Consider the following 22,869-nt stretch of genomic DNA (forward strand, 5'->3'; position numbering starts at 1 on the left):
TCGAATATGCGAGTTTTTGTTTTGGATACACCAGGACAAGCCGACCATGATGGACGACCCACCACGAGATGAGAGAGAACCCACGGATCAAGACGAAGGTGGCGCAGTGAATGAGTCCCTACAGGCAGACACGAGACTGGTGGCGTTGCTCCAGTCGGGCGGTGACCTCACGGAAGCCGTGATGGAGAATTTCCAGGCTCTGGTCAGTGCGATGAATTGTGTGTGTGTCAGATGCTCACAGAGTTGAAACATTAGATCGATCCATTTCAAGAGCAAGGCCAATTGCTCGACCCCATTCTTCGCGACATGGTGACACCCGTGGTGCGGCGCATTCAGGACGTGATATCTTCAATGACGGCGGCAAGTCAACCTTTGAAAGGCACAGCATTTCCGTTTCAAGTGCTGAATGCAAACACTCGCACTCAGCTGCATCGCGCTTGCCATATTGTATACCTCTTATGCAAAGTGCGAGGGTATAGGAGATGCGCCCCCACTCAGTCGACCCATGCTTCTCTCATCCTACATGTAGATACAAGACCATCGTCAAGCTCCTGCCGCACGATGTGGTCGAGTTTGAGCCCGTCCTGCTGTTGCTGCATTCGCAAGATCACGACGACCATACGACGTGGGAGATCCGGTACGACGCGTATCCCGCGCCAAAATAAATTCCTGTATCTTCCATCTTAGGTTCGTGCTGCTGTTGTGGTTATCCATACTGGCATTGGTGCCGTTCGACTTGAAGTCGATCGATTCTACTATGGACGGGCATGAAGCTCACGGCGAATCCATTTCAATCGTCGCGGACATCATCGCAATGTGCAAGATGTATCTGCAAGACAGCGGGCCGACACAACAAGCAGCTGCGTTGTGTTTGGCGCGACTATTGAGGTAGGCGTTCAGGGCGAGTTGTGTGGGCCGGGTGCATCCCTGACTGGTTTCCAGCCGTCCAGACATGGAAGACCAGTACTTGATGGCATTCCTCGAATACGTCAAGTTCGAACTCGATTCCTTCTGCATGTCGAGCCAAACGGGCGACTCGACGCCGACCCAAACGCGTATTCTCCAGTACAAAACCACAGGTGCACCATCGACGTGCATCCTCCGCTCTCACTTGCGTCTTTTTAGGCATCATGCTGTGCCTATCGTACATTTGCAAGTTTACTCCGCGCGACAAGTATATCCTTATGATGGGCGACTGCTTTGGCCATGTCATGGCAGTCATGGAGACCATCCGCGCGCTAGACGCAGACGCTGCCATCAGTAGCACGGTGCATCGCAAATTGAGCACAAAGCTACTTCAGCGGATGGGCGTGCTGTACCTGCCACCAAAGGTAGTTGAGATCGTGATCGACTTGGGGAGTGTTACTGGTCCCGTAGGTCATGACGTGGCGGTATTCGCGCGGGATGCGATCGCTCGAAGCGAACTTGACAAAGAAAACGCAGGAAGAGCAAGTGGATCACGCCGCCGGAGTCACACAACAGTTTGTGGACGCTGATGGTACGAGTCTGACTGTCTTGAAGATATACCCTTTGATTTATTTCATACACATGGGTAGACGAGATGGAAGTTCCCGAAGAATTGGAGCAAGTGATCGATGCCCTACTGTGCGGCCTGCGCGACCGCGACACGGTTGTGCGGTGGTCTGCAGCGAAAGGCGTCGGCCGAGTGACGTCTCGACTCCCTTTTGAATTTGCCGACGACATTGTGGAGGCTGTCCTTGAACTTTTCTCGGTCAACGAATCCGATGGTACAGTAGCCCACCGTTTTTGATTCTTGGGATGCATCTGTCAGCCTCCATGATAGCTGCGTGGCATGGAGCGAGCTTGGCCATCGCGGAACTGTCGCGACGGTGTGTCTTGCTGCCTGAGCGGCTTCCCGAAGCCGTTCGAGTGATCGGGCTCGCACTCATGTACGATATCCGACGCGGGGCCCATAGCATCGGCGCCCACGTTCGAGATGCGGCGTGTTATGCTGTAAGTGGGACCAATCGTTGTGCAAATGGTTGCTAAAGGATTTGTAAAGTGCTGGTCGTTTGCTCGCGCGTACGACCCTGCGCTCTTTCTGCCGTATTTGAAGAACACGCTAGCGCCCATTATGCTCACGGTGTGTGCATTTGATCGAGAATTGAATTGCCGTCGTGCGGCGGCCGCGGCGTTCCAGGAAAGCGTTGGACGACAGGTGCAGGATCGGTGCCATTTCGTTGCATGTGTAAACTTGGGTCGATTTGGAAGGGCGTGGCCAACTTTCCCCACGGGATCGACTTGTTGACAAAAGCCGACTACTTTACGCTCGCGTCAGTCTCGCACGCGTATGTGGACGTGAGTCGCCACATTGCCAAGTACGCCGAGTATCGGTACTCGCTGATGGACCATGTCGCATCGGTCAAGTTGTTCCATTGGGACGTCAACATTCGAGTGCTGTCATCCAATGCGATTGGGCTCTTGGCGCCATTGGATGTGTCGTACACAATCACTTCGATCCTGCCGTCGTTGTTGGTCGCGAGCATATCCCCCACCAGCGACGTAATTGTTCGCCATGGCGCGACCCTGGCTGTGAGTGAAATTGCGCTCCAAATCGCCAGTGTCCCTGCCTTCTTCGACGGTGAAATCATTCGTCGGATCAAATTGATCCCGATTGAAATGGATAAACGACGCCTGTATCGGGGACGAGGCGGTGAGATGATTCGTGCCGCGGTCTGTTCGCTGATCCAATCTATTTGCAAATTGGGGTGGCCCTTGTCTGTTACAATCGTGAAGAAGTATTTGGTTACAATCGAAGGTGCCCTCTCCACTTATCTTGAGCGACACGATGCCTAACCAAGCCGGATGGTGTCGCTAGAATGCATCAAAAACCCAAACGAAGTCGTGCGTGATTGCGCCGTCGCAGCTTACGAAGAGCTCGCGAATCGGTGCCTCAGCAAGCTGCAAGAAGCCGCCGAACACACCATGTACATCAACTCGATCGTCCCTCGGTTCCTGTCCTCCGTCAAGGACAAGGCAGTGTTGAACCCGAACGTGGCTGTCCGTCGGGGCTTCCTCAAGGCTTTGGGTAAGGCTCTCCCCCGAAATTTTGACCGTGACTTGGTTCGCCAGGCGTGACCCCGTTTACTCTCTTGCAACCTCACATGCAAGATGCCGTGGACCTCATGATTCTTGCTGCCGTCATGAGCTACCACACACCAGATGAACAAGATGCCGAGTCTCGCGTCGCCGCCATTCAAGCTCTCGTGAACTTCACAACGAAGAATCGCGCGGCCATCGACCTCGCTATGCTCACGCGCATCATGGAAAGCATTTTGAAATGCGCAAACGAAGATTATAGCATGGATGAACGCGGAGACGTCGGGTCATGGGTGCGAAAAGAAGCCATGGTGGGGCTTCAGGCCGTCATTACACGATTCGCCAACGACGGCGGAGTCGCTGCATCCGCGCCGACCAAGCAGCGCGTGCATGTTCGTGGCTTTGGGTCAGGGACCGTGATTGAAACTCGCGAGTTGAAGCGCAAGATCGTCGCTGTTCAGTTCGACAAACCAAATCTCGGCTACTTTTACTTTTCTCCTCACGGAATCGGGAAATTCCCCGACCATCGCGTGCACGACGAAGCAAATATGGTTGGGTTGCCGTCCCTTGCCGACCGCCGCATTGAACCATCGTCGGCAATGCCACTCGTGCTTGTTCCTCCTGCGATCGTGTCGCAGTTTGTACGTGATTATGTGTGAATCCTCAATTACGTTTTCGTTACATTCATGCCACGTTTGTGCTGTAGTGCCTTGTGCTCGTAAAGCAACTGAGCGAAAAGCTGGATAGTGTTCGAAGTGTCGCAGGAACGATTTTGCATCAATTGGTCACCAATGCGACTTGGATCGACGGAATTCCAGACCGACCTGTGCTGGCGCCGGTGGTGCAGTCGCCCGACGTGAACTGGTCCATGGCCCACGTTGCATATCCCATGGTTGTTGCGGTAAGACAAACGATTGCGGGTGGAGTGGTAGAGCCAAGTCGTGTTTGTGTAGCTGTTGGACAGTCCATCGTATATCGAGGCTGTGGTCGCCGGTCTTGTCGTGTCCGTGGGCGGGCTGACCGAAAGTGTGGTAGGGACCGTTGAAACCTCGTTCGCGTTGGCTGCACGTACCATGAGTAGGTGAAAGCATCCAAGAATTGCCTCTTGGGCTGGCTAAAGACGCAGCTCAAGCTCAACAACTTCAAGGCGGTCAGTGCCGTCGCCCATCGCTGCGTCGCCCTGTTCGAAAAGCACACCAAGGACGACCGCGTCGTGATCCCCCTGATGAAAACGATCGCGTACTGCCTCGAAGAAGGGGTTTTCGACGTTTTGCACAAGGACGGCGCCGGCCAATTTGGCAACGCTCTGTACGACGCAGTGCGGATCGAAATCGGAAAGTCGTCCAATGTGAATAAAATCAGCGCCGGCTTGACAGGTACGGTGTGCGATGTTGGTCGTGCGCTTGACGGAGGCGCATCTAGTGCTCGTGGGGCTCCTTCCCAGTGAGCCGTCCGTGGAGAAGCGATGCCTGCGAGGAATTTGCGTATGTCTTGGCCACCGGTTTCCCAAGGTCCATGCCATCGCTTCGACTCTCGCTTAGTTCGTGTTCTGACTCGACAAAAGGTGCGCAAGCTGACGGCGGAGAAGCTGTACACGCGCTTGCTTTTGCACGAGGATGTCCTCAACGACAATTCGGTACCGCTTCCGGAGCCCTGCAGGGAATTAAGCGCGACTGCGGTCGCTAGGTCGGACAGGTTCTCTCCGTGTTGAGCGACACTGTGTGGGATGCTGGTGTACGTGCAGACGGTCGTTTTGTTCTTTCGTGTCATGCCACTTGTGGCACTTTGTAGCTCGACGTTGCTCGCAGCAAGCGCGATGTCCTGGTGACGTTGCTGAATCTGGACAAGATCGAAGCCAGGTAAACAAGACTCATCGAAGAACTCGATCCATAGGCATTCCTCGTCACGTAGGGACTCGTCAGGTGCTTCGAAGCCATCGACGAAAGGGACGCAGGGCGACGACCACTCGTACCAGTCACTTGTCAAGGAGATGGGGTATTAAGACCAAATTCATTCTACATGGACTATTTATTGTTTTTCACTCCGACGGGCAATTTCTGCAAGCAGCTCCTTAGTCGACAACGTTTCGAGGTTCACAGCATCGACGTCGAGCCAGTCGACAGGGTTCTTGAGCACTTCGAGCGTGCGCGCTTCCCACGATCCGGCTTTGGGGGCATGCATGTATTCCCAGCGCGCGGTCAACGGCAGCGACATCATAATCGATTCAATGCGGGATCCAGGTACGTTCAACCCAAACTACGACACCAGCTCAACACACAAGATTACATCCCAACGGACGGTGGTTTTACCTTGGTGCCTCGATCATACATGATGTTGAATTCAACGTAGCGACCACGGCGAATCTGCTGCCATTCCTTTTGCTCTTGCGTGAAGGGCATATCCTTTCGTCGGCGCAAGATCGGACCGTATGCGTCAACAGCGGCATTCTGCCAAAGACCGAATGAGGTTGGACCTTGCATGCAAATAACACACAAGGTCCACTTACAGCGCACTGGCGGGCCATTTGGAACGTAACTTCTTGGTTTTCTTCCATATCATCGAAGAAGATCCCGCCAACGCCGCGACCTTCTTGTCGATGCGGAATATAGAAGTATTTATCGCACGTGGCCTTCATCTTGGGGTAGTAGCTCTTGTCGGTCTTGTCCAAGACCGTCTAGCTCAAGCGTAAGCAAACAATCCATTCATGACGAGCCAACCTTGTAAACGGCATGAAAGTGGCGCGCGTCTTCTTCAAACAAGTAGGCGGGGGTCAAATCGGCGCCACCACCGAACCATGACAACTTCTTCGGCTTGCCCTCAGCATCAAGCTTGCCAGTTTCCACTTCAAAGTAGCGGTAGTTCAAATGCATGGTAGGGGCCTACATGACATATTGTTGAGCACATCATGTCAGGATGTGTCTTGTGTACCATAGGATTGCGAGGATGAAGCACAAGACTGACACCGCATGCAAAGAACGGAAGGGACTTTTCCGCAGCCAGGTCGCGACCCTGGGCACGCATTTGAGTCGCCGCAGCCTTGCCAAGTTCGCCGTGGATCACCGAGACGTTCACACCGCCTTTTTCAAACACGTTGCCGTCTTGGATCACGCGGCTGCGCCCGCCACCACCGTGTCCAGGGCGTTCCCATTCGTCTTGGCGAAATTTTGTACCGTCGATATCTTCCATGCCAGCGCAAATTTCGTCTTGCACACGGAAAATCATCGCTTTCATACGATCCTTCATGGGCGCGGTCTTGTCAAATTCAATGCTGTCGGCAGGGGTTTTGTCCTTTGACAGCGGGACGTACAGGAATTCACTGGCGTCGACCTTCTTCGTGTCAAGAAGCGTTGGCGACTGGCTGTTGTATCTACCAAGAGCGACGCCGCACGACGTGACGGACGTGCCGAGCATTGCATGGCTGCGCACCCCGCGGGCAATTCGGCCGAACATGGCAAATCTTGAAATGGCCTCAGAGCTCGAAACTGTGCACAGAAACAAGCGTTGTTTTCTCTCAATGATTAAATTATCTTGATAAATGTATCCATGTCCATTGAAATATGTCGAAATATATTTGAATGTTTGATTTGTGTGGTCACTATCCATGGATGAACGTCGAGGAAGATCCGTAGGATCTTTGCGCCAAGCGTCGACACGATGACCGGGCGTGTGTATGCGGAGCCACACGAGGACGCTTGCGCGACATAGGCGCGTCGCCGACGGTGCTTGCGCTTGTGACTGCCTTGTTCACACGCTCATGTGTCTCCGACCTCGTCCATTCAAGTCGGATTTCGCTGGTGCAGGTTCATAGTGCCACACACAGTGACTCACATCACCGCGAAAGCTGACGGTGCCCCCTCTTGTAATGGGTTGGACCAGTCGATAGCACGACACCTCCTGACACTCGCACTCTACTGCTGCAGATGATGGCGCTGGACCAGCAACGCGAAGTCATCGCAGTTGACAGGAGCGTGGCATGGCCGTGTTAGTGACCTCTTACAACCGTGGGGAGACGGGGAAACGGAGAAGGGGGCTCCACATTGAGGGAGATGCCGTAGGCAGTTGAACCCTATCTCGTCTACGAAACGATGATGTCGGCGTGCCTCTCTACCTTGCACATAGGCGTCGCAGTGAGAGGAGATCCATGGGGAAGGCTTGCAATTCACACGTTTCCAATGCAGCGAGAGGTAAAGTTTAACCTCTGGGTTCGTCCATCACAGCAGACGTCGCGCGACACCGTCCTGCTCGTGAAAGATTCGCTGCCATTAGCGCCGCGCCCTTGTCGACGATATCGCACACGAGATCGATGGGCGGGAGAACATGATGGTATACATTAGAAGAAATAAAAAGTAGGAAGGGTGATCATTTGCACATTCCTTGGATCTTGCGATCTGGCAACGGGGAAGGATGGACGAAGGGTACGGCTATGGCACGGCCCAAGGTGAAGACATCTTGTCCAAGCTTCGTGCCGAACGCTTCCGCCACTTGGAAGGCCAAGTGTACCTCGACCACGCCGGTGCGACGATCTACGGATCGCACCAGGTCGAGCAGCACGCAACGCTCTTGAAGCAAAACTTATTTGGGAATCCGCATAGCTCTTCCGCAGTGTCAAGCCAACGCACCACCGAAGAAATTGACAGCGCTCGTCGTGATGTCGCTGCGTTCTTCCATGCAAGTCTCGAAGAATATGACGTTGTGTTCACGTCTGGTGCGACTGCCGGGCTGAAACTCGTTGGTGAGTCGTTCCCATTTACACGTCAAAGCTCGTTCGCGTACAGTGTGAATGCACACAACAGTGTTCTCGGCATACGTTCGTTTGCCAATGCACGGGGCGCGACTATGTTTGCCCTGCCTGTGGAGCTCTTGGACGCGGTGAGCGGCATGGCTTGGGGGACTTTGGATTCTGATTTATCTTGTGTGCAGGTCGGTCAAGCAGCGACACAAAGTATTCATCAGGACGAAACCAACAACGAAAAAGATGTGTATAATCTCGTGGCGTTCCCGGGAGAGTGCAATTTCAGCGGCGCAAAGCACCCCTTGTCCACCATCGAAGCCCTGCATCGCAATGTCCTCAACAGAATTCCACTCGAAAAGTGTCAAGTCCCTTCCAAACAACCCGTTCACCACCCCCAGGGGAAATGGCTTGTTTTACTCGACGCCGCCAAGCTGGCAGGGACCAACCCGATCGACCTTAGCGAGGTGACCCATCCTCTTCCCATGGCGAGCCTGTTGTGACGCTCATGCCTAGTTCAAACCCGACTTCATGGTGGTGTCGTTTTACAAGCTGTTTGGATATCCTTCCGGTGTCGGTGCCTTGTTCATCAAGAAATCGATCGCACGCCATTTGATTAAACCATTCCATGGCGGTGGAACGTTAGCTACGTCGTTCAGTGCGCTCAACATTAGCCGGCCCCATGCAGCAACGCACCGACGATTCGAAGACGGTACCATACCGTACCTGTCGATCCTGGCGTGTAAAACTGGACTCGACACACTGCGAGAGCTGACGATGGAGTCCATTCAGCGTCACGTCGGCGCTCTCTCGACGTATACGTACAAGGCGCTGTCCACTCTTCGCCATGCCAATGGCACTCGCGTGTGCGAAATCTACGGCTCCCACCACGTCCGTTCCAAACAAGAGGCGGGATCGATTGTCGCGTGCAATTTTAAAAGGCATGACGGGTCGTACGTGGGATATACGGAGTTTAGCGCTTTGGCCAGCCTCCACGGCATCCACATACGAACAGGGTGCTTTTGTAACCCAGGGGCGTGTCAGTTTTATCTTGGCTTGACCACGATGGACCTGCTGTCCCACGTAAACCAAGGTACGTCCGCACTCCACCCGTCCCGTCGTCATGCCTCGTAGGCCACGTCTGCGGGGACGCCATGGACGTCATCCACGATCGCCCGACGGGGGCAATTCGCGTGTCATTTGGATACATGACGACCAAGCAAGACGTGGATGCCTTTCTTGCGTTTGTGGTTCAGTATTACGTATCGGCATTGCCAACGACAACAGTGATGGAAGCGCCGCCGATGCGAATCGAGTCGACAACCATTCGATTGAGCAAAATCACACTGTTTCCTATCAAGTCGTGCGGGGGCATGTCTGTGTCGGGATGGGCCGTGGGACCTGATGGCCTGTTTTACGACCGCGAGTGGGCCCTTGTCGACCCTGAAACGTTGAAAACGTTTAGCCAGAAAGACCTGCCCAAAATGGCAACCCTTCGCCCGGTCGTCGATCTGGAAGCCCAAGCTCTCAACATTACGATGTCTGATAGCACCCCCGTCTCGCCACTCTCGATACCGTTGACCTACGTGCCATCATTGACAACGGTGAGGTCGCTCCATGGTAGAATGAAAATGTGCCTTGACTTGGAACTAGAATGTCAGCGTCTGCGCTGCTGACTGCCAAGGAAAGAAATACGATGATCTGGTGAATGCGTGGTTTACAAATGTCCTGGGCCGACCGTGTGCGCTGGTGCGAGTGTCCAAGGAGAGTCGTCGCAGTCGATTGACGCCTTCGAAAGCTCAACATGCCATCGGATTTGCCAATGAGGCGCCATTTCTATTGATTTCCCGCGCCAGCGTCACGCTCATGAACTCGAAATTTGGCAGCGACGTCGATGAGGATGTGTTTCGGGCAAATTTCATCGTCGATGGGTGCGATGCCCATGCTGAAGATCGATGGAGTGAGGTGGCAATTGGGTCGCACTCGTTGGCCGTCTTGGGACCGTGCGGACGCTGTACGATGGTCAACATCAACCAAACCACGGGCGAAAGCGAGGCCGGGCCGCTGAAGCACCTTGCCTCTTACCGACGAGATCGAGGCAAGATCTACTTTGGTCAGTTTTTAGCGTTGAAAGCGTCCGATTCATTTCGAATACAAGTTGGCGACACGATCGCGCCATTTGTTAAGCCCCACGAAACGTCGGAGTAGATTTGTGCATGGCGCACGATAACCACGTCTCTATTTATCTCACATATTGGTCTTCTTCGTCGTTGCTCCATGGCAAAGAGGAGCTTCAATTGTGGTCTTGCCGTATGGATCATGTCCAATTGAAATCAAACAAGAACTCGTCTCCTTACTACCCTAATCTACCCTACCAACTACACTGCATGCACTAGCTATTGTCTACTCTAAACCCGCGCTACGGTTTGTCCACACACCCGCCTATGCGCCATAGCGCGACGACGACCTTTGCGCCGCCACTTGCTTCATGAAGTCCAGCACAACGTCAAACAGGCCCGATGCATCGACGGTCGGACGGTTTGGCGGTCCTCGCAAGTACTCCATGTAGTGTTTGTGGCACTGGGCTGCGTATTCAGGGTCGTTGCTCTTCAACTGACCAAACATGTCGGCGAATGACGGAAACACATCCATCACCAAGCGCATTTCTCCTTCTTCCGCGTCGTCGTCCTCGATAATGTGAAGCATTTCTGTCACGACTTCTCCCGTGCAGCGCTCCAAGCCTACCCCAAACACTGATAACCACATTCGATGGGAAGAGTACAAAGTACCCAAGAGCCCATCCCGCTTGATCTTTTCTTGCTCAAATTTGCCTTTTTGTTGTTGCGCAGCTACAACGCTAGCAAACTTAAACCCCGCGGCAGTGGCCTGGGTAGAACGGTGAGAAGCAACACTTCATCTTGTGTTGTCCACGCACCGCACTGTCAAGCTGCTTCAGCACTTCGTCGGAGAACGGAATCCGTGTCTCCGGCTCTGCGAAGCTGCCCGTGGCCAATATGTATTGAACAAGGGTGTCGACATTGTACACGACGACCATTCCATTCGGTCGAACGAAGTGGAACTAAGTACGCACTGCGCTTACCGACATTGAATGCAAGAAATGACAATACCGTGTGCGGGCCCAATTCGGTGAGCATGATCGGATCCAACGTGTTGAGCATTTGAGGTTCCGCTTTCCCCGTTGCATTCCCCTTCTTCTTCTTGGATTTGCGCCACCAGAACCTGCGGGTTCCCCGGCCCTTTGTGTCCTTTCCCTTGCTTTTTGGCGAGTCGGCTCTCGCCTGCGCGCGCTCGACTTGGTGCAATTGGCGTTGCAACGCTTGATGCAGCTCAAGTTTGCTCAAGTGGCGGAAGTACTTCATCCCCATTACACGCGCGATGCCGCGCAGCTCATTCATGGACGGGCAAGATCTTGTCTCCATCGTCGCCGAATATCCAAAAGTGACGTCAAGCGGAGCTTATACGGAGGGATATAACTTTATGGGATGCCATGGATATAAAAGCATGCGCGATGGCGCTTCAACATCGGCAGTCAAATTGGAAATTCCCTTCTCCAAGTTTCGTGGCATCCTCTCACAATTGATACCTTGCAACGCCCGCCGCCCGGTCCATTGGCGTTTCTCGATGTCGCGACAGTTAATACCTCTGTCAAATAATGTATTCAGATGGGGAGGGAAGGGGCAGGGTTGCTGACACGATATTGGCCAATTAAAGAAGAAAGAACAAACGACACAGCCCTCTGATTGGACAAGAATGTTCTTCGAAAAGACGCAACCCTACCGGCCATCTCAGACCATGTAACAACTTGCACTTTGTAAGGGGGTCCAAAAAGTCCGCGAAACGGTTGGAAGCGACCCCTCGACCGAATAAAAATGTGCGTGTCGAATACAAAAATGAAGTCAATAGATTGATACAACCCACTGAAAAACACATATCCGGATATACATTCCGGATAGGCGTGACCACCTTGAACGGCCGCTGGATCCACGCCAAAAGGCCATCAAACGCGTTGAAAGGAGCGCCCGACCCCAACGAATTTCCTTACAAAGTACCTGTGGCAATGAGGAAACTGGCTTTCCACGTGGAGCCGCCTCCGCGCGGCGTATTGCGACGCGCTTCGTACAAGCAATAATGCTGTCCATGGAAGCCGTAGGATGGGCGCGATACGATAGATGTTGGACTTGCATGCACCAACGAGAAGAGTAACAAATCATGCGCACGAAGTGTCAGATGTCAGAACGCCAAATGCAGGTCTGAATTCTGTGGTTCGGGGGCGAACGCTACAATTCGTCCTTTGACGTCTTCGACGCCGTTGACGACGATACTGCTTTCGCTTGTGCGTCGGAAGGCGGGGTGATTTCCAAGGATGGAACGCAGTGAATTGTCTGGGACAACGACTCCAAGCGGAGACGCTCCTCATTGGCAAAGTGGGGGTGTTCACAGAGCTAAGAAGGTGACATGCACTTAGTCCAACACGGAAGTAGCAGGCTGATTGCTGTCATACCGAAGGCACGGCCACTTTTAACAAATACGAACAAGTCGCGCTCTCTTGAATGCTGATGATGTATGGTGCTTGCTTGTTCAAGTTTGGGCAAAAGAGCAGGACCCGCGTCGACCTGCAAGAAAGCAACTCTCAAACATTGCCAGACCAAGCGCAACGTACCGAGTTCGCTCCACCTCGCCGCACGGAGTTCCTCCTTCGTACACTTGTACAACCGTCGGTTGGGGTTTGTCGTATGTGTCGTCAAGGAATTCCGTCGTCAGATGGTTGTGGTTCTTCAAGAGTGCCGGGCTGGTGTCGGGTGCGTGCACCCTACCACCGGCCACATTACTCAATGTATTGAATCGTGACAGGAGAGGTCAGCCGCACCCCAGCGAGAACTCGGCCGTCGTTTCTCCATTTTGCTCGCGGTGAAACTGGCTGACGCGATCATCAAGGCAAAACTCATACGACCACCACCCTACGTTCGGTCTTCCATGAACCCCAAGACGGATTTCAAGCAATACTCAATCGACCTTCCGTGCGGCGAATACACGGCATTGCTTCAAATGAAGGCTTTACAAATGGCGCCACCTGCACGTCGTTTATGGACTTGGCATCCTTGTCGAAGCAAAACCAGCGCGATCCAAACAGGAATGCTATCGCGCGGTCTTGGGCTTCCATGGCTGTCGGCGTGTGCGGTCGTCGCCCGAGAAGTGCTGTCACGGGAGATGATGCACATACGTATTGCACGACAACGGCGACTTCGTCGGCTGTGTGACCGTACACCTGTGTGTAGACTGGTTCGCCGGTGGCTAGTCGCTCCACAACCTATGCATGTGCTTCTTGGTCTGCTGATGTCAACATAAGCCTGAAATGCACCTTAATGTCGTCGGGATACCGCTCGGCATGACGAAATTCATAGTTGGCAAACCCTGGGACGAACGATTCGGACTGCAATGTGCCCAGTTTTCGCTTCGTGTCGTGTCTCGCCATTACACCGTCGATGTCCGACACAGCAACGCTCTACATGAAGAGAACTTTCAGTATACCTTCGTTGCATCGGACTCACCTTTCCATGGCAGATCTCGTAGGAACCGTGAAGTTCGGTTTCGACAGTCGGCAAGCACCGAGGCTTGAGTCGCGTGATGGCATCGCGCGCGATTTCAAGCAAGCTTTGCTTTGCCTTGGGCTCACTACTGTCCTTGACTTCTTTTTGAACAGGGACGTAGCAAAGGTATCGCTTTCCATTGCTGGACGTCATGGGGACAGGATCCCCGAGCAACGCATTCTCACCGACTACGCCGTCAAGATTCAACGGATCCGACGCGCTGGAATGCAAACGAACGACATATGTAGCTCCTGAGATAGACATCGTCGGCAAAGACACCGCCATCTCCAGGACAATTGCCGTGAGCACTCCGACGCGGCATATCGACAACATCTCGTAGCCACACCACCGTCCGCACCAACGTGGCGTTTCCCCAGTTCTTGTCGTTATCCGAAACTTCCGGTTAACGATAACTGAGTCTCAACCAATCCGAGCGCGACTTTTCGTGGTTGATTGCGATGGAGTTCTACCCTGCGTACGCCGCGTCCGACAAGGAAGGCTACGTGGAAGCGTTCAAGCGCGATGGTTTTGTCGTGATAGACAACGTGCTGACAGGCGCCGAGTGCGAAGCTTCCTGTGGGGAGATCTGGGATTACTTGGAACACAATGGGAGAGTCAAGCGAGACGACGCGACGACATGGGGCAACGACGCTTGGCCGCGTGAAGTGTGTCGGAACGGCGGATTTGTCGGGCGCTTTCCGTATTGGAAACGCATGAAGAAATTGGATCCAACGTTCTTGAACAAGCAACCCCAGTCGTGGCGCAACCGACAGAACAAAGTCATCTACGAAGTGTTTTCCACTCTCCTCGAGGCTGAGCAGTTGTGGGTTAGCATCGACAGGTTATCTTTATCCTGCCCACATAGAAGCGTCTCATCATGAGATTCAGATATGGCGTCATGCGCCCAGGTAAAGTTGCCCATGAATTGCTTCAAGGTGTCGACGACGAAGCGAATTTGAACTGGACAACCAAACACGACTGGCTGCACTGGGACCTGAGCCCATTTCATTTTGGTACATCCGCCGCGGGCTTCCTACCCAACGACATTCTTCAGCCAAATAAAGTCCACGAACATTATGGTGGGGTTCGCGTGCAAGGGCTGATTGCACTTTGCACCTGCCCCGTGGAAAGCGGTGGGTTCCATTGTGTCCCTGGATTCACGGGCGATCGGTTCTTCAATTGGGCCAAGGTATGCCATGCGTTAGATGCTTCTCCATATTGAGAAGATGGCGATAGGCGCATGAAGGCTCGTACGGCGCGCTTCCACAGGTCGCAACTCGGAATTTTATCGAGGTGCCTGAGGACGACGATATGCGCCGAGAGATCACCAAGATCCCGATGAAAGCTGGGTCGCTGCTAATTTGGAACAGTCAATTGCCGCACGGGTGGGTGCTCTCCCGCGACCTCAGTTGCCATTGAATGGGTGACCTCCACACTTTCGATGTGTAGCAACTTCCCCAACGATGGATTCAACTTTCGCATGGTGCAGTACGTCAAGATGATCCCCACAGCAGACACCGAATTTCGTCCAGCCATGCAATTATCCAAGTTTGACCGCGCTGAATGGTGCGCCTTCTCTCCCTCTTCTTTAAGCACCCTATCGAACACGATTGCCATGGCTAGGTTTCCCTCCGACTTTACTCCGACACCTTTAGGCAACAAACTGTTTGGGCTGGACAAGTGGTGAACGGGCCATCAACGTCATGGGTTAATTGGAATTGTATATCGAGTGGATCGCTATCGATGGATGAGCTTGGCGCGGATGATGCTTTTCGGGTATGCTCGGTGGAAAGTGCTCGATACGACCTTTGGTCACAATGTCGTACGGCCGTCCGGCCTGTCCTTCATCGCGCAGATGCTGTGCCCTACACAACGACATGGTCGGAGAACCTCATGGAGTGACCTTTCGGCGACCAAGGAGCAAGTGTACCGTTCGGGATGCCACACAGGGGGTGTTTCGTTGAAAATGCGATGATGAGTATCGGGGTGGGCCCCCAGCACCTTCATCTTTTCTTGGCACACCTTGGTGACTTTTGGAGGTTTGATCGCCATGTCGTGTTCTAAGTACGAGTAACCCAGCGCAGGAATGATCGACGTATGTCTGGCGCAGCGTCGACTGTCAGAGTTTGTGCAGCATGCTTCAAGACACACCGTTGCAAGTTGTCTTCGCGCATACGGTGTTGGCGTTGGTCGTGACTTTGCTTGGTTTCGATCCTCTTGGCCGCCGCAGCATACGTTGTAGAATCTAGCAATAGGGCAGGAAGCACACCAGCTCCACCATGTACAGCTTGAACGAACCTGCGTTGTGTGGCCCGTCCAGTCCGAGGACGCCGCACGGATACTGATGTTGCCTACGCTTGGAGACTCAGTGGGTGGATCGGCTGGATTCGGAGGGATCTACATGAGCTGCATCAACCGACGTTCTTTCATCTCGCCTTTCTTCTTGAGGGCGTTGGCTTGCTGCGACGCTGTCTCCAGCTTGAGCCTTTCCCGCCGCTGCGCTGGCGTCATAATGCCTTCTTGAAGCCCTGCCGATGCCACCCGAGCGTAACCAACTCTGGCGGCCGCCACCATCGTGTTGTTTGCCACGGCTTCGTGCGACAGCAACATCATGTGCTACACGAGTCAAGTAAACGAATCGGTGAGCCATCTCCAAACCGTACCATGCCGGGTTGGGCTGGCCCTGCCTTGTCCATGATATCGGACTCGAGGCTCCTGCATGAGATCACTACGAGGAGTGCCCGAAAGCCCGCACGGTACCTGATGCGTGCATATGAGTTGAATTGCGGCGTTGTTCCCAGCACCGTCGTGTGGATGTTGTCGTTTTCCAGCATCACAACTTTTCCCCGACTGTTTAGCCTACACTGCAACAAGTGAGACTCGTCATCCATCCATGGCTTGTCGGGTTGCCTTGAGAAAGCCGTGCTGTCGCAGTTCTCGCCATTCCACGAGCGATGCACGGTGCCTAGATGAGTCGCCGGGCGGCACTGGGAGAGCACAATCGACATGAGGGATCGAGATGCGCTAGAAGGAGAAAGGTGACGATACTTGTCCGTCTGTGTTGAACGACGATGGGCTATCGATGTATCGATTCAGTTTGGACGGGTCGACAGCTTTCTTCTTCGCACGCGAAGTTTCGCTCATGGCGTCGGAGAAGGTTGTTGTCGCTGCGACCGGAACGTTGTATTTGCCGTGTCAACAAGTTTAAAAATAGGTTGGGTCCCGAGACAGTCGTGAACAATGACGAATCATCCAAACACTTGCACATCGTCGTCGTTCCAGATCATGCTGGAGCACATTCAAATCCATCCACAGACTTTCCAGTCCCATGGCCTCTGTGCTGCCCTTCATGCAGCAAGTACCACCCAACTGAATACGTACACACAGCCAAGACAGAACGAGTGGATGAAGGAATTGAGTATTCTCGCCAATCGTTACGACGTGGAGGCGAGAAACAGGAGCTTCGTTTTGGGTACATGAGGCTTGGCCTTTGTCTTGGTTTTGTCGGGCCACTTGATTGAGCAGAACGTCAACGCTTCGTCCACCAAAGTTGCCCAATACGGCTGTTCCTCCATGTGGAGCTCTTGGTAGAGGTCCATCATGACTACATCGTGGCTCGCCGCACGCGATTGGGAATACTGGATCAAGCTCTTCTCGACATGGGCCACTGCGTCGTTGCACCACTGGACATTTTGCTCGTGGACAGCGGCGTACAGCGCATACGACAGCGCCACTTCCCAGATACAGCTCCCCATGGATTGGCTACGATTGCATGTGGGATGACCAAAGAAGCATGGAGAGAGGATTCGTACTCGACCGGAGTTCGCACTCGATGCCACGCCTCGTTGTATTCCAAGTAAGTCGTGTACACACGATTCAAATGCGCCAGGACTTTGGGCTGGTAATTCACGTCGTCTTGCGACGGAAACAAGCATTTCAAATACAAATCCAGGATCTTCCCACGCGCCAAGAAACTGCTCGCGGACAGCGCTTTCATCAGCATCGCATCGATCACCCAGTGCTCTTCCTTGCTTGCGAGAATCCACGACGTCAAGTCCGATACGCGCTATTCACACATCGTGCATACATCGGACGACGAAGACATGCCAAACGTACCTGGGAATCGCCAGCCATCGTCATCGTTTCGAGGTAGAGCGACAAATACTTCAACCGCAAGCGATCGTACTTGGCTTGCTGCTGATGCAACTCTTCCAGGTTGTTTGTTTCGGACTCGGAGAGCCAAATCGCGACAACTTGCTGTCGTTTTCGATCAAAGAGGGGTTTCATCGCCTTCACGGCCGACTGCAGAGTACACCGTTCGGTCCAGTACTCGTTGGTTCGGTCGACAATCGGTTGGGCGAATCGAAGCCCCCAAGCATAGGTATAGTACGCCGGATGAAAGTACCGATCGTCGAGTGGGACGCGTTCGAGGGCTTCGAGGCAATTCCACACCAAGACCTCTCGAGCCCTCCAAAGTGTTGATGCATCCGCCAACAAGCTCGTCACTTTTTCTTGGGTCCATTCGTTTCCAGGGGTCGCGGTGTCGTCCGACTTGGACCTCAACGACACCTTTTTGGTGTAAAAGTACTGGTTGGCCAACGCCAGCGCCTCGAGTGCTGGCTGGAGGTCGTCACGGGACTGTAACGCCCCCGTCTTGCTCACTGGTTCCAGCAAGATCTTGAGGCGACACGCATGTAGTTGATAAAACGCATGGGGAAGCGACTCCAGGTCGCTCTTTTGTCGATGCATCTCGGCCGTTTGAAAATACTCGAGCGCGGCTCTCCAATCGTTCAGGCGGCCCGTGCGCTTCTTGATCGATTTTTTGGCCAATTTTCCGAGCATATAGTTGAGTCGCAGACCAAACTCGCCCGTCACGTTGGGTTGTTGCAGTCCCAATGTAAAGTAGTTGGATGCAAGGGCGTTGAGGCGCTCGGCATGCGCCTCAGCGCTTTCCGACAGCATCTTCCACACCAAAATCCCAGCGTCTTCGTAGCACTCCGTCGCGAGCATTGCATCCAGCGCTGCTGCCATGTCGTAGCAACGAAGAGCGAGCTCGGCCAACACAGCTACGTAATTCGTGTACACAAGGGACATTTCCCGCGACTTGTACATGACTTCACGTTGACTGCTTTCGTCATCTTCCGCTTGCTGCACCAACGTGATCCACTCCATGAACTGGCTAAAGAACGGAGTCGACACCACTAGTTCAAACGATGTGGCCGTCCCAGACGTCAAGTCTGCGCATGATTGAACTTTGGGGTAAGTGAAGTTGCGCCACGCGACAATCCAGTGGTCCACGATCATCGAGCGCAGTGCGTTGGCGCACGACGCGATCATGCGGTACGACATGGCCCGATTGGGATGGAGGTAAATGTCATTGCGTAGGTAGTTGACGTACTTGACGCAATCGACCTCGTACTGCAGAAGCTGGGGGTAGTCGCGCCCGCGACGCTTGACTTTGGGAAGGGAAAAGTTTGTGGCCAAGTCGAACCAGAGCTCACTGAGCGGTTGCAAATCGTCGCTCGGAACCATGTTGTCGACAGGGATGGGTTGAACCACGTGAATATCTGCCGATGCTGCCGGGTTCATATAGGCCTTCAGCGAACTTTGAAGTGCTAGACCAAGGGGTTGTCACGTCGTCAGAACTGAACAGTGGTCAGCTGTACCGTTCACAGGGACGAGCTCCTGCAGCGTTGCCTTGGTGTCGGGCAAGTCCAGCACACTCGCAAACAACGCAGCCGATTCCTTACGAACGAGTTTCTTGTCTGTATTTTGGCAAAACGAAAAGAGCTCCATGATGGTGTCGGGTGTTGTGGTTTTGGCACGCACGTCGTCCCCGTGGTGGTTCATACATGTCGTCAAGAGGCTGTACCCATGCAGGCAGGCGTAGCACTGGGCCAATTCGTCATCGACGTTTTCGGGAGACTCTTGCAGCATGCGCTTCGCAACTTCCAGAAAGCTGTGCGAGTGCGTGTCAGTTGTGCAAACACCTCGACCTTGCAGCCCATCGCGACTAGTCATCGCGTCATGCAGCAAGCGCACGAGGCCTTCGCACGGCACCGCTTGTCCTTTATGAACTTCGTACCAAACCATGGCAAACGACGTACACGCTGTGTACAGCAAGCGCCTGCAACAAAGTTTAGCACGGCCATGCATGACGGCGGCGGGCACACCTGGTTTGAGGGGTGTATTTGGTGATATCCCCTTGCTGTTTCAAAAAATGGGCGATCGGTGTGCAAAGGGTCTTGGCGAACCACGGCGACATCAACTCAGCGGACCGTGCCGTCGTCGTGATAGATTTGTTCAGGTGCTGTAACGCGCTCAACAACATCGCGACCAAGCCGTCGTGCGGTTTGGACCTCCAGTCGATGGAGTGAAATGTTTGTAAAATTGACCCGACGAAGCGAATTCGGAGCTGAGGGGTTAAAAAGTGTACCAGGCGATGGAGCATCTTGATCGACTTGTGCTGTGCCAAGATCAAATCTCGATAGGCAAAGCAGCAGTAGACCAACAAGTGCGAGTACAGGGCAGGCTTGGAATATGGGCGGTCAAAGACGGGTTTAAGCTGCATCGCAATGTACTTGATGCATTGCATGGCCGACTTACTCGGACACTACAATGGACCAACCACGAATACTTCAAGCAATTGCAACCACATGACAAAGGCAGTAGCAACCAACCTCGTTCGCAGTGCGTTGCAGGGCGTAATAGAAGCACACGACGAGGAGGTCAAAACACTTGTCGAAGCGTTCGAGACGACGGAGACACGTTACTAGAATCGGCAACAATGGCAAGTTGAGCTGTCCGTCGCCCATCTTGTCCATATCGCTGGCTCTTGTTGGATTGTTTCGCTGGAGGTTTCACCATCAAACGGTACATCCAAAAGTTGTGGAGTTTATACCAAGTAAACGCAATAATCGGCGACAAGTTCGCTGATGTGGCCAGCGTGGCCAAGTGTCGGGTCATACTGCGGCAAAATCAGATCCACGATCTTCTTTTCGTTGGAGTGGGTCTGAAAACGTTTCGTAAATTGCCTTGTTCAGGAACGACCCGCGGAAACCTACCTGAAATAAAGCTCGCGCCTCCAGGGCCAGTGACGCCAGATGAATTCTGTGCGTCTTCGCTTCGATGGAGGTTTGAGACAAAACCGGGAAGGTCTTGACATTGGCCAGGTGAACTCCTTGTCGCAGGATATCTGTTAGGTCGGACAGAAGTGTCGCCGTACGGCCTAAGCCATCGCCATATTCGTTTATGTGAATTTGGAGCCACAGCATTCGCGGCGTCAGTGATTCCATGTCATCGCGCAGTTGCAGCATATTGAGGAAGCCCTGGCAACGACAGAGGGCGTCTTGAAAGGCGTTGAGGCAATGGTTCATGGGATCATGATTTGCAAGCAAGTCGTCTACTTGCAGTTCCAGGAGAAAGAGGCGAGCACTAGGTGATAACTTGTCGTGGAAATCTATGCAAGGTACGATGACACGTCGATCTAAACTTCGCCGTCGTACGGGAGATCGGGACGAGGACTTGAAGCGTGTGGTGGATGCACTTATCCATCCACAGCAACACCTTGACGAGGCTGTCGCCCAAGCACACGTCAACTCGGTCGGCGCACGCTTCAATATACTGGATCATGACATCTTCGATCCCCCTATGGCGGCATTACCGCAATCGCACGATTGAAAATCGTTGGTACTTGTTGGTGTGGATTCCGAAAGCGTGTGTGAGAAGGAACGTTGCTGTGTCGAATGGTAACTCGACTGCAGGGGGTGTTGGACCCTCCTATACACGACATCAGGGCCCCGCAGCTTGACTCGAATTCTGACTGTTTTCACGACGGAACGCTTGGGCTGTGCACTAGTGAGCGGTAGGCGGTGGGTGGGTGTATCGTTGCTGATGATATCGAGCGACGATCGGTCGCCACTTAATCGTACTCGAGTTGGGGAATCAAACTGGGATTCCATCGATGCATCGGAATCGTCGTCAAAATATGCCTACGACGCGTAGTCACGCACGACCCACGGGCCCCACACTCTCAACGATACCATCAAACGAAACGCTACATCTGTTTCTTTTGCGATTTTGGTCGCGGCAAGTTGTTCGTCCTGCAGTCGTTTCAGTGTTCGATGCGACGTTCGGCGATGATTTGAACACGGCGACATGGCGACTGCCTCGGATGGAGGTGTGTCTGTGGGTAGCTGGCGGCCGGTATCTTCTGAAGCGATACCGGTGGATTCCAGGTCGACAGAGTCGGGATCACAGATCGATACATCAACATTGTCCCGAGTGTTCTTGAGAGTGTCGGGTGTTTGGCTCGTCGTTTCCGATGATGTGGGCTGGCAGAAAGTCGATTTGTCGCTGGTAGTGGCGGCATCGAGCGTAATATAAAGAGGAGCATGAACCATCGACAAAGTGGTGTCTTCCTCGATCACTCTGGAGTCAAATATTTCCAACAGCAAACAGCCGAGGGACTCCCATGACCGATCCGACAACTTGTACACCAACGGCGTTGGCGATGGAGGTGGTGCAACCGTCTCACGAGGTGCATTTCGGTGCTTTAGAATCTCGTGAAGGGGTGATGGAATCGCTCTAGGTGATGCCCATCATTGTAGCCATCAAGTGTTTGGTTACCCTTGTGGAGCGAAGCCTTGCGTGATACATGTCTTCAGGTAGTGTGCACCTGCATGGGCACTGTCGTGGTGGAGGATGCAGTCGATGACTTCAACACACGCGACGTCATCTAACGGCCCATCAATTTCTCAATGTGGCGTGAATGGCCACAAACCATGCAAAATATACAACGTATACGCGAGTTTGTGCAGCAATGGCCAGAATGTTGCGTCGATGGTGTACGCTCGTTCAAAGAGCATGCGCGCCAAGGCAAACCTGGTACATCGCTGTCATCTGATATGAACACACAGCTGAGAGGGCCGTACTGGTGCAGTCGAAATGCAATGCACCCGATGTCAAACCACACGATGCAGTCAGTGCCATCAATCTCGAGAGCCTACATCGAAACATCACGAACACGTTGGGTGCACGATGCTCGCGCATACCTCAGCGTAGTGCTGCAGTGCATCGGCGAGAAAGGGCGGGTCATATTCAGCCTCCAAGCGGGCCATATTCTTCAGACACAAGTACAATATCTTTCGCGTGGTGAACGACGGGTTCTGTCCTAGGTGTTCCACGTGCTCCAACATCTCGGCATACATGGATATTGCCACCTAGTGGAAATTGAAGTTTTCTTTCTACTCATCTGCACACCTCTGGAGCGTTGTGCGATCGCAGCGCCTTGTCGTACGATGCTGTAAGCCTTGCTTCAAGTGCTTCCTCGGTTTCAGCGGAAGCGGGAGCCGTCTTTTTCTTCTTCCACGCCGCTGTTAAAGGCGACAACGGAGAGTCCACACCGCTGCATCCTGCGTCAGTTGAACTCAGTCGAGCTCGCTTGATGCTGCGGAGTGGAGACCCCGTCGA

At 53.5% G+C, this 22,869-nt stretch overlaps 8 protein-coding genes across 9 annotated transcripts; 3 read left to right on the plus strand and 5 right to left on the minus strand.

Moving 5' to 3' along the window:
• The first annotated feature begins 30 nt into the window (after positions 1 to 30).
• H310_01145 (hypothetical protein) lies at positions 31 to 5,087 on the plus strand. The gene is made up of 21 exons (XM_008864184.1): positions 31 to 202; positions 256 to 473; positions 530 to 637; positions 688 to 888; positions 943 to 1,079; positions 1,126 to 1,331; positions 1,378 to 1,498; positions 1,557 to 1,748; positions 1,805 to 1,974; positions 2,024 to 2,179; positions 2,233 to 2,779; positions 2,840 to 3,049; positions 3,094 to 3,701; positions 3,767 to 3,961; positions 4,014 to 4,091; positions 4,142 to 4,436; positions 4,483 to 4,571; positions 4,625 to 4,696; positions 4,747 to 4,794; positions 4,852 to 4,919; positions 4,972 to 5,087. The coding sequence occupies exons 1-21, from the start codon at positions 47 to 49 to the stop codon at positions 5,060 to 5,062; spliced, it is 3,966 nt and encodes a 1,321-aa protein (XP_008862406.1). The 5' UTR covers positions 31 to 46; the 3' UTR covers positions 5,063 to 5,087.
• H310_01146 (hypothetical protein) lies at positions 5,031 to 6,513 on the minus strand. Its single transcript, XM_008864185.1, has 5 exons — positions 5,989 to 6,513; positions 5,778 to 5,939; positions 5,567 to 5,734; positions 5,370 to 5,507; positions 5,031 to 5,316 (listed from the first exon to the last, which is right to left on the minus strand). Exons 1-5 carry the CDS (start codon positions 6,508 to 6,510, stop codon positions 5,089 to 5,091), a joined length of 1,218 nt encoding a protein of 405 aa, XP_008862407.1. The 5' UTR covers positions 6,511 to 6,513; the 3' UTR covers positions 5,031 to 5,088.
• Positions 6,514 to 7,396: 883 nt separating this feature from the next.
• H310_01147 (hypothetical protein) lies at positions 7,397 to 10,049 on the plus strand. The gene is made up of 5 exons (XM_008864186.1): positions 7,397 to 7,929; positions 7,981 to 8,256; positions 8,306 to 8,882; positions 8,924 to 9,393; positions 9,443 to 10,049. Exons 1-5 carry the CDS (start codon positions 7,465 to 7,467, stop codon positions 9,995 to 9,997), a joined length of 2,343 nt encoding a protein of 780 aa, XP_008862408.1. The 5' UTR covers positions 7,397 to 7,464; the 3' UTR covers positions 9,998 to 10,049.
• On the minus strand, positions 9,661 to 11,336 carry H310_01148 (hypothetical protein). The gene is made up of 4 exons (XM_008864187.1): positions 10,918 to 11,336; positions 10,725 to 10,868; positions 10,579 to 10,675; positions 9,661 to 10,530 (listed from the first exon to the last, which is right to left on the minus strand). Exons 1-4 carry the CDS (start codon positions 11,227 to 11,229, stop codon positions 10,232 to 10,234), a joined length of 852 nt encoding a protein of 283 aa, XP_008862409.1. The 5' UTR covers positions 11,230 to 11,336; the 3' UTR covers positions 9,661 to 10,231.
• A 684-nt stretch (positions 11,337 to 12,020) lies between these two features.
• Positions 12,021 to 13,772, minus strand: H310_01149 (hypothetical protein). The gene is made up of 7 exons (XM_008864188.1): positions 13,360 to 13,772; positions 13,170 to 13,313; positions 12,824 to 13,118; positions 12,678 to 12,768; positions 12,471 to 12,620; positions 12,312 to 12,423; positions 12,021 to 12,252 (listed from the first exon to the last, which is right to left on the minus strand). Exons 1-7 carry the CDS (start codon positions 13,729 to 13,731, stop codon positions 12,088 to 12,090), a joined length of 1,329 nt encoding a protein of 442 aa, XP_008862410.1. The 5' UTR covers positions 13,732 to 13,772; the 3' UTR covers positions 12,021 to 12,087.
• A 74-nt stretch (positions 13,773 to 13,846) lies between these two features.
• On the plus strand, positions 13,847 to 15,141 carry H310_01150 (hypothetical protein). Its single transcript, XM_008864189.1, has 5 exons — positions 13,847 to 14,239; positions 14,287 to 14,587; positions 14,635 to 14,783; positions 14,848 to 14,964; positions 15,022 to 15,141. The coding sequence occupies exons 1-5, from the start codon at positions 13,857 to 13,859 to the stop codon at positions 15,083 to 15,085; spliced, it is 1,014 nt and encodes a 337-aa protein (XP_008862411.1). The 5' UTR covers positions 13,847 to 13,856; the 3' UTR covers positions 15,086 to 15,141.
• Positions 15,136 to 16,542, minus strand: H310_01151 (hypothetical protein; the record flags this gene model as incomplete). Its single annotated transcript, XM_008864190.1, has 9 exons — positions 15,136 to 15,166; positions 15,225 to 15,263; positions 15,329 to 15,499; positions 15,550 to 15,643; positions 15,697 to 15,749; positions 15,800 to 16,014; positions 16,062 to 16,113; positions 16,159 to 16,385; positions 16,447 to 16,542. 9 exons carry the CDS (start codon positions 16,540 to 16,542, stop codon positions 15,136 to 15,138), a joined length of 978 nt encoding a protein of 325 aa, XP_008862412.1.
• A 255-nt stretch (positions 16,543 to 16,797) lies between these two features.
• On the minus strand, positions 16,798 to 22,760 carry H310_01152. 2 transcript variants are annotated; one of them, XM_008864192.1, is made up of 17 exons: positions 22,660 to 22,760; positions 22,452 to 22,619; positions 22,332 to 22,402; positions 22,181 to 22,281; positions 22,027 to 22,135; positions 21,441 to 21,984; positions 21,330 to 21,389; positions 21,092 to 21,177; positions 20,904 to 21,046; positions 20,463 to 20,857; positions 20,300 to 20,410; positions 20,079 to 20,249; positions 19,572 to 20,011; positions 19,065 to 19,525; positions 17,515 to 19,013; positions 17,211 to 17,464; positions 16,798 to 17,160 (listed from the first exon to the last, which is right to left on the minus strand). In XM_008864192.1, exons 2-17 carry the CDS (start codon positions 22,605 to 22,607, stop codon positions 16,833 to 16,835), a joined length of 4,929 nt encoding a protein of 1,642 aa, XP_008862414.1. In that variant the 5' UTR covers positions 22,608 to 22,619; positions 22,660 to 22,760; the 3' UTR covers positions 16,798 to 16,832. The 2 variants fall into 2 exon arrangements, with proteins under 2 accessions (XP_008862414.1, XP_008862413.1); XM_008864191.1 differs by having other exon boundaries at positions 22,452 to 22,760.
• Between the last annotated feature and the right edge of the window lie 109 nt (positions 22,761 to 22,869).

The sequence above is a fragment of the Aphanomyces invadans genome (genome assembly GCF_000520115.1).
Source record: "Aphanomyces invadans strain NJM9701 unplaced genomic scaffold supercont1.2, whole genome shotgun sequence".
Taxonomy (NCBI): domain Eukaryota; phylum Oomycota; class Saprolegniomycetes; order Saprolegniales; family Verrucalvaceae; genus Aphanomyces; species Aphanomyces invadans.

Excerpts from the sequence above, each read along its gene's own strand:
- H310_01145 (XM_008864184.1), top strand. The coding sequence starts at position 47 with ATGATGGACGACCCACCACGAGATGAGAGAGAACCCACGGATCAAGAC. Across the intron at positions 889-942 it reads TGTTTGGCGCGACTATTGAG|CCGTCCAGACATGGAAGACC; the intron begins GTAGGCGTTCAG and ends ACTGGTTTCCAG. Across the intron at positions 1,975-2,023 it reads GAGATGCGGCGTGTTATGCT|TGCTGGTCGTTTGCTCGCGC; the intron begins GTAAGTGGGACC and ends GGATTTGTAAAG.
- H310_01146 (XM_008864185.1), bottom strand. The coding sequence starts at position 6,510 with ATGTTCGGCCGAATTGCCCGCGGGGTGCGCAGCCATGCAATGCTCGGC. Across the intron at positions 5,735-5,777 it reads ACTTTCATGCCGTTTACAAG|ACGGTCTTGGACAAGACCGA; the intron begins GTTGGCTCGTCA and ends CGCTTGAGCTAG. Across the intron at positions 5,508-5,566 it reads AAATGGCCCGCCAGTGCGCT|AATGCCGCTGTTGACGCATA; the intron begins GTAAGTGGACCT and ends GGTCTTTGGCAG.
- H310_01147 (XM_008864186.1), top strand. The coding sequence starts at position 7,465 with ATGGACGAAGGGTACGGCTATGGCACGGCCCAAGGTGAAGACATCTTG. Across the intron at positions 7,930-7,980 it reads CTGTGGAGCTCTTGGACGCG|GTCGGTCAAGCAGCGACACA; the intron begins GTGAGCGGCATG and ends TCTTGTGTGCAG. Across the intron at positions 9,394-9,442 it reads ACGTGCCATCATTGACAACG|AATGTCAGCGTCTGCGCTGC; the intron begins GTGAGGTCGCTC and ends ACTTGGAACTAG.
- H310_01148 (XM_008864187.1), bottom strand. The coding sequence starts at position 11,229 with ATGGAGACAAGATCTTGCCCGTCCATGAATGAGCTGCGCGGCATCGCG. Across the intron at positions 10,869-10,917 it reads CCGAATTGGGCCCGCACACG|TTCCACTTCGTTCGACCGAA; the intron begins GTATTGTCATTT and ends GTGCGTACTTAG. Across the intron at positions 10,676-10,724 it reads TGAAGCAGCTTGACAGTGCG|GCCACTGCCGCGGGGTTTAA; the intron begins GTGCGTGGACAA and ends CGTTCTACCCAG.
- H310_01149 (XM_008864188.1), bottom strand. The coding sequence starts at position 13,731 with ATGTTGTCGATATGCCGCGTCGGAGTGCTCACGGCAATTGTCCTGGAG. Across the intron at positions 12,769-12,823 it reads GTGTATTCGCCGCACGGAAG|GGTGGTGGTCGTATGAGTTT; the intron begins GTCGATTGAGTA and ends GACCGAACGTAG. Across the intron at positions 12,424-12,470 it reads GGCGAGGTGGAGCGAACTCG|GTCGACGCGGGTCCTGCTCT; the intron begins GTACGTTGCGCT and ends GCTTTCTTGCAG.
- H310_01150 (XM_008864189.1), top strand. The coding sequence starts at position 13,857 with ATGGAGTTCTACCCTGCGTACGCCGCGTCCGACAAGGAAGGCTACGTG. Across the intron at positions 14,588-14,634 it reads GGTTCTTCAATTGGGCCAAG|GCGCATGAAGGCTCGTACGG; the intron begins GTATGCCATGCG and ends AGATGGCGATAG. Across the intron at positions 14,784-14,847 it reads AACAGTCAATTGCCGCACGG|CAACTTCCCCAACGATGGAT; the intron begins GTGGGTGCTCTC and ends TTCGATGTGTAG.
- H310_01152 (XM_008864192.1), bottom strand. The coding sequence starts at position 22,607 with ATGTATGCCGAGATGTTGGAGCACGTGGAACACCTAGGACAGAACCCG. Across the intron at positions 21,390-21,440 it reads ATGTAGCGTTTCGTTTGATG|GCATATTTTGACGACGATTC; the intron begins GTATCGTTGAGA and ends TACGCGTCGTAG. Across the intron at positions 20,858-20,903 it reads AGTCCTCGTCCCGATCTCCC|ATTTCCACGACAAGTTATCA; the intron begins GTACGACGGCGA and ends TACCTTGCATAG.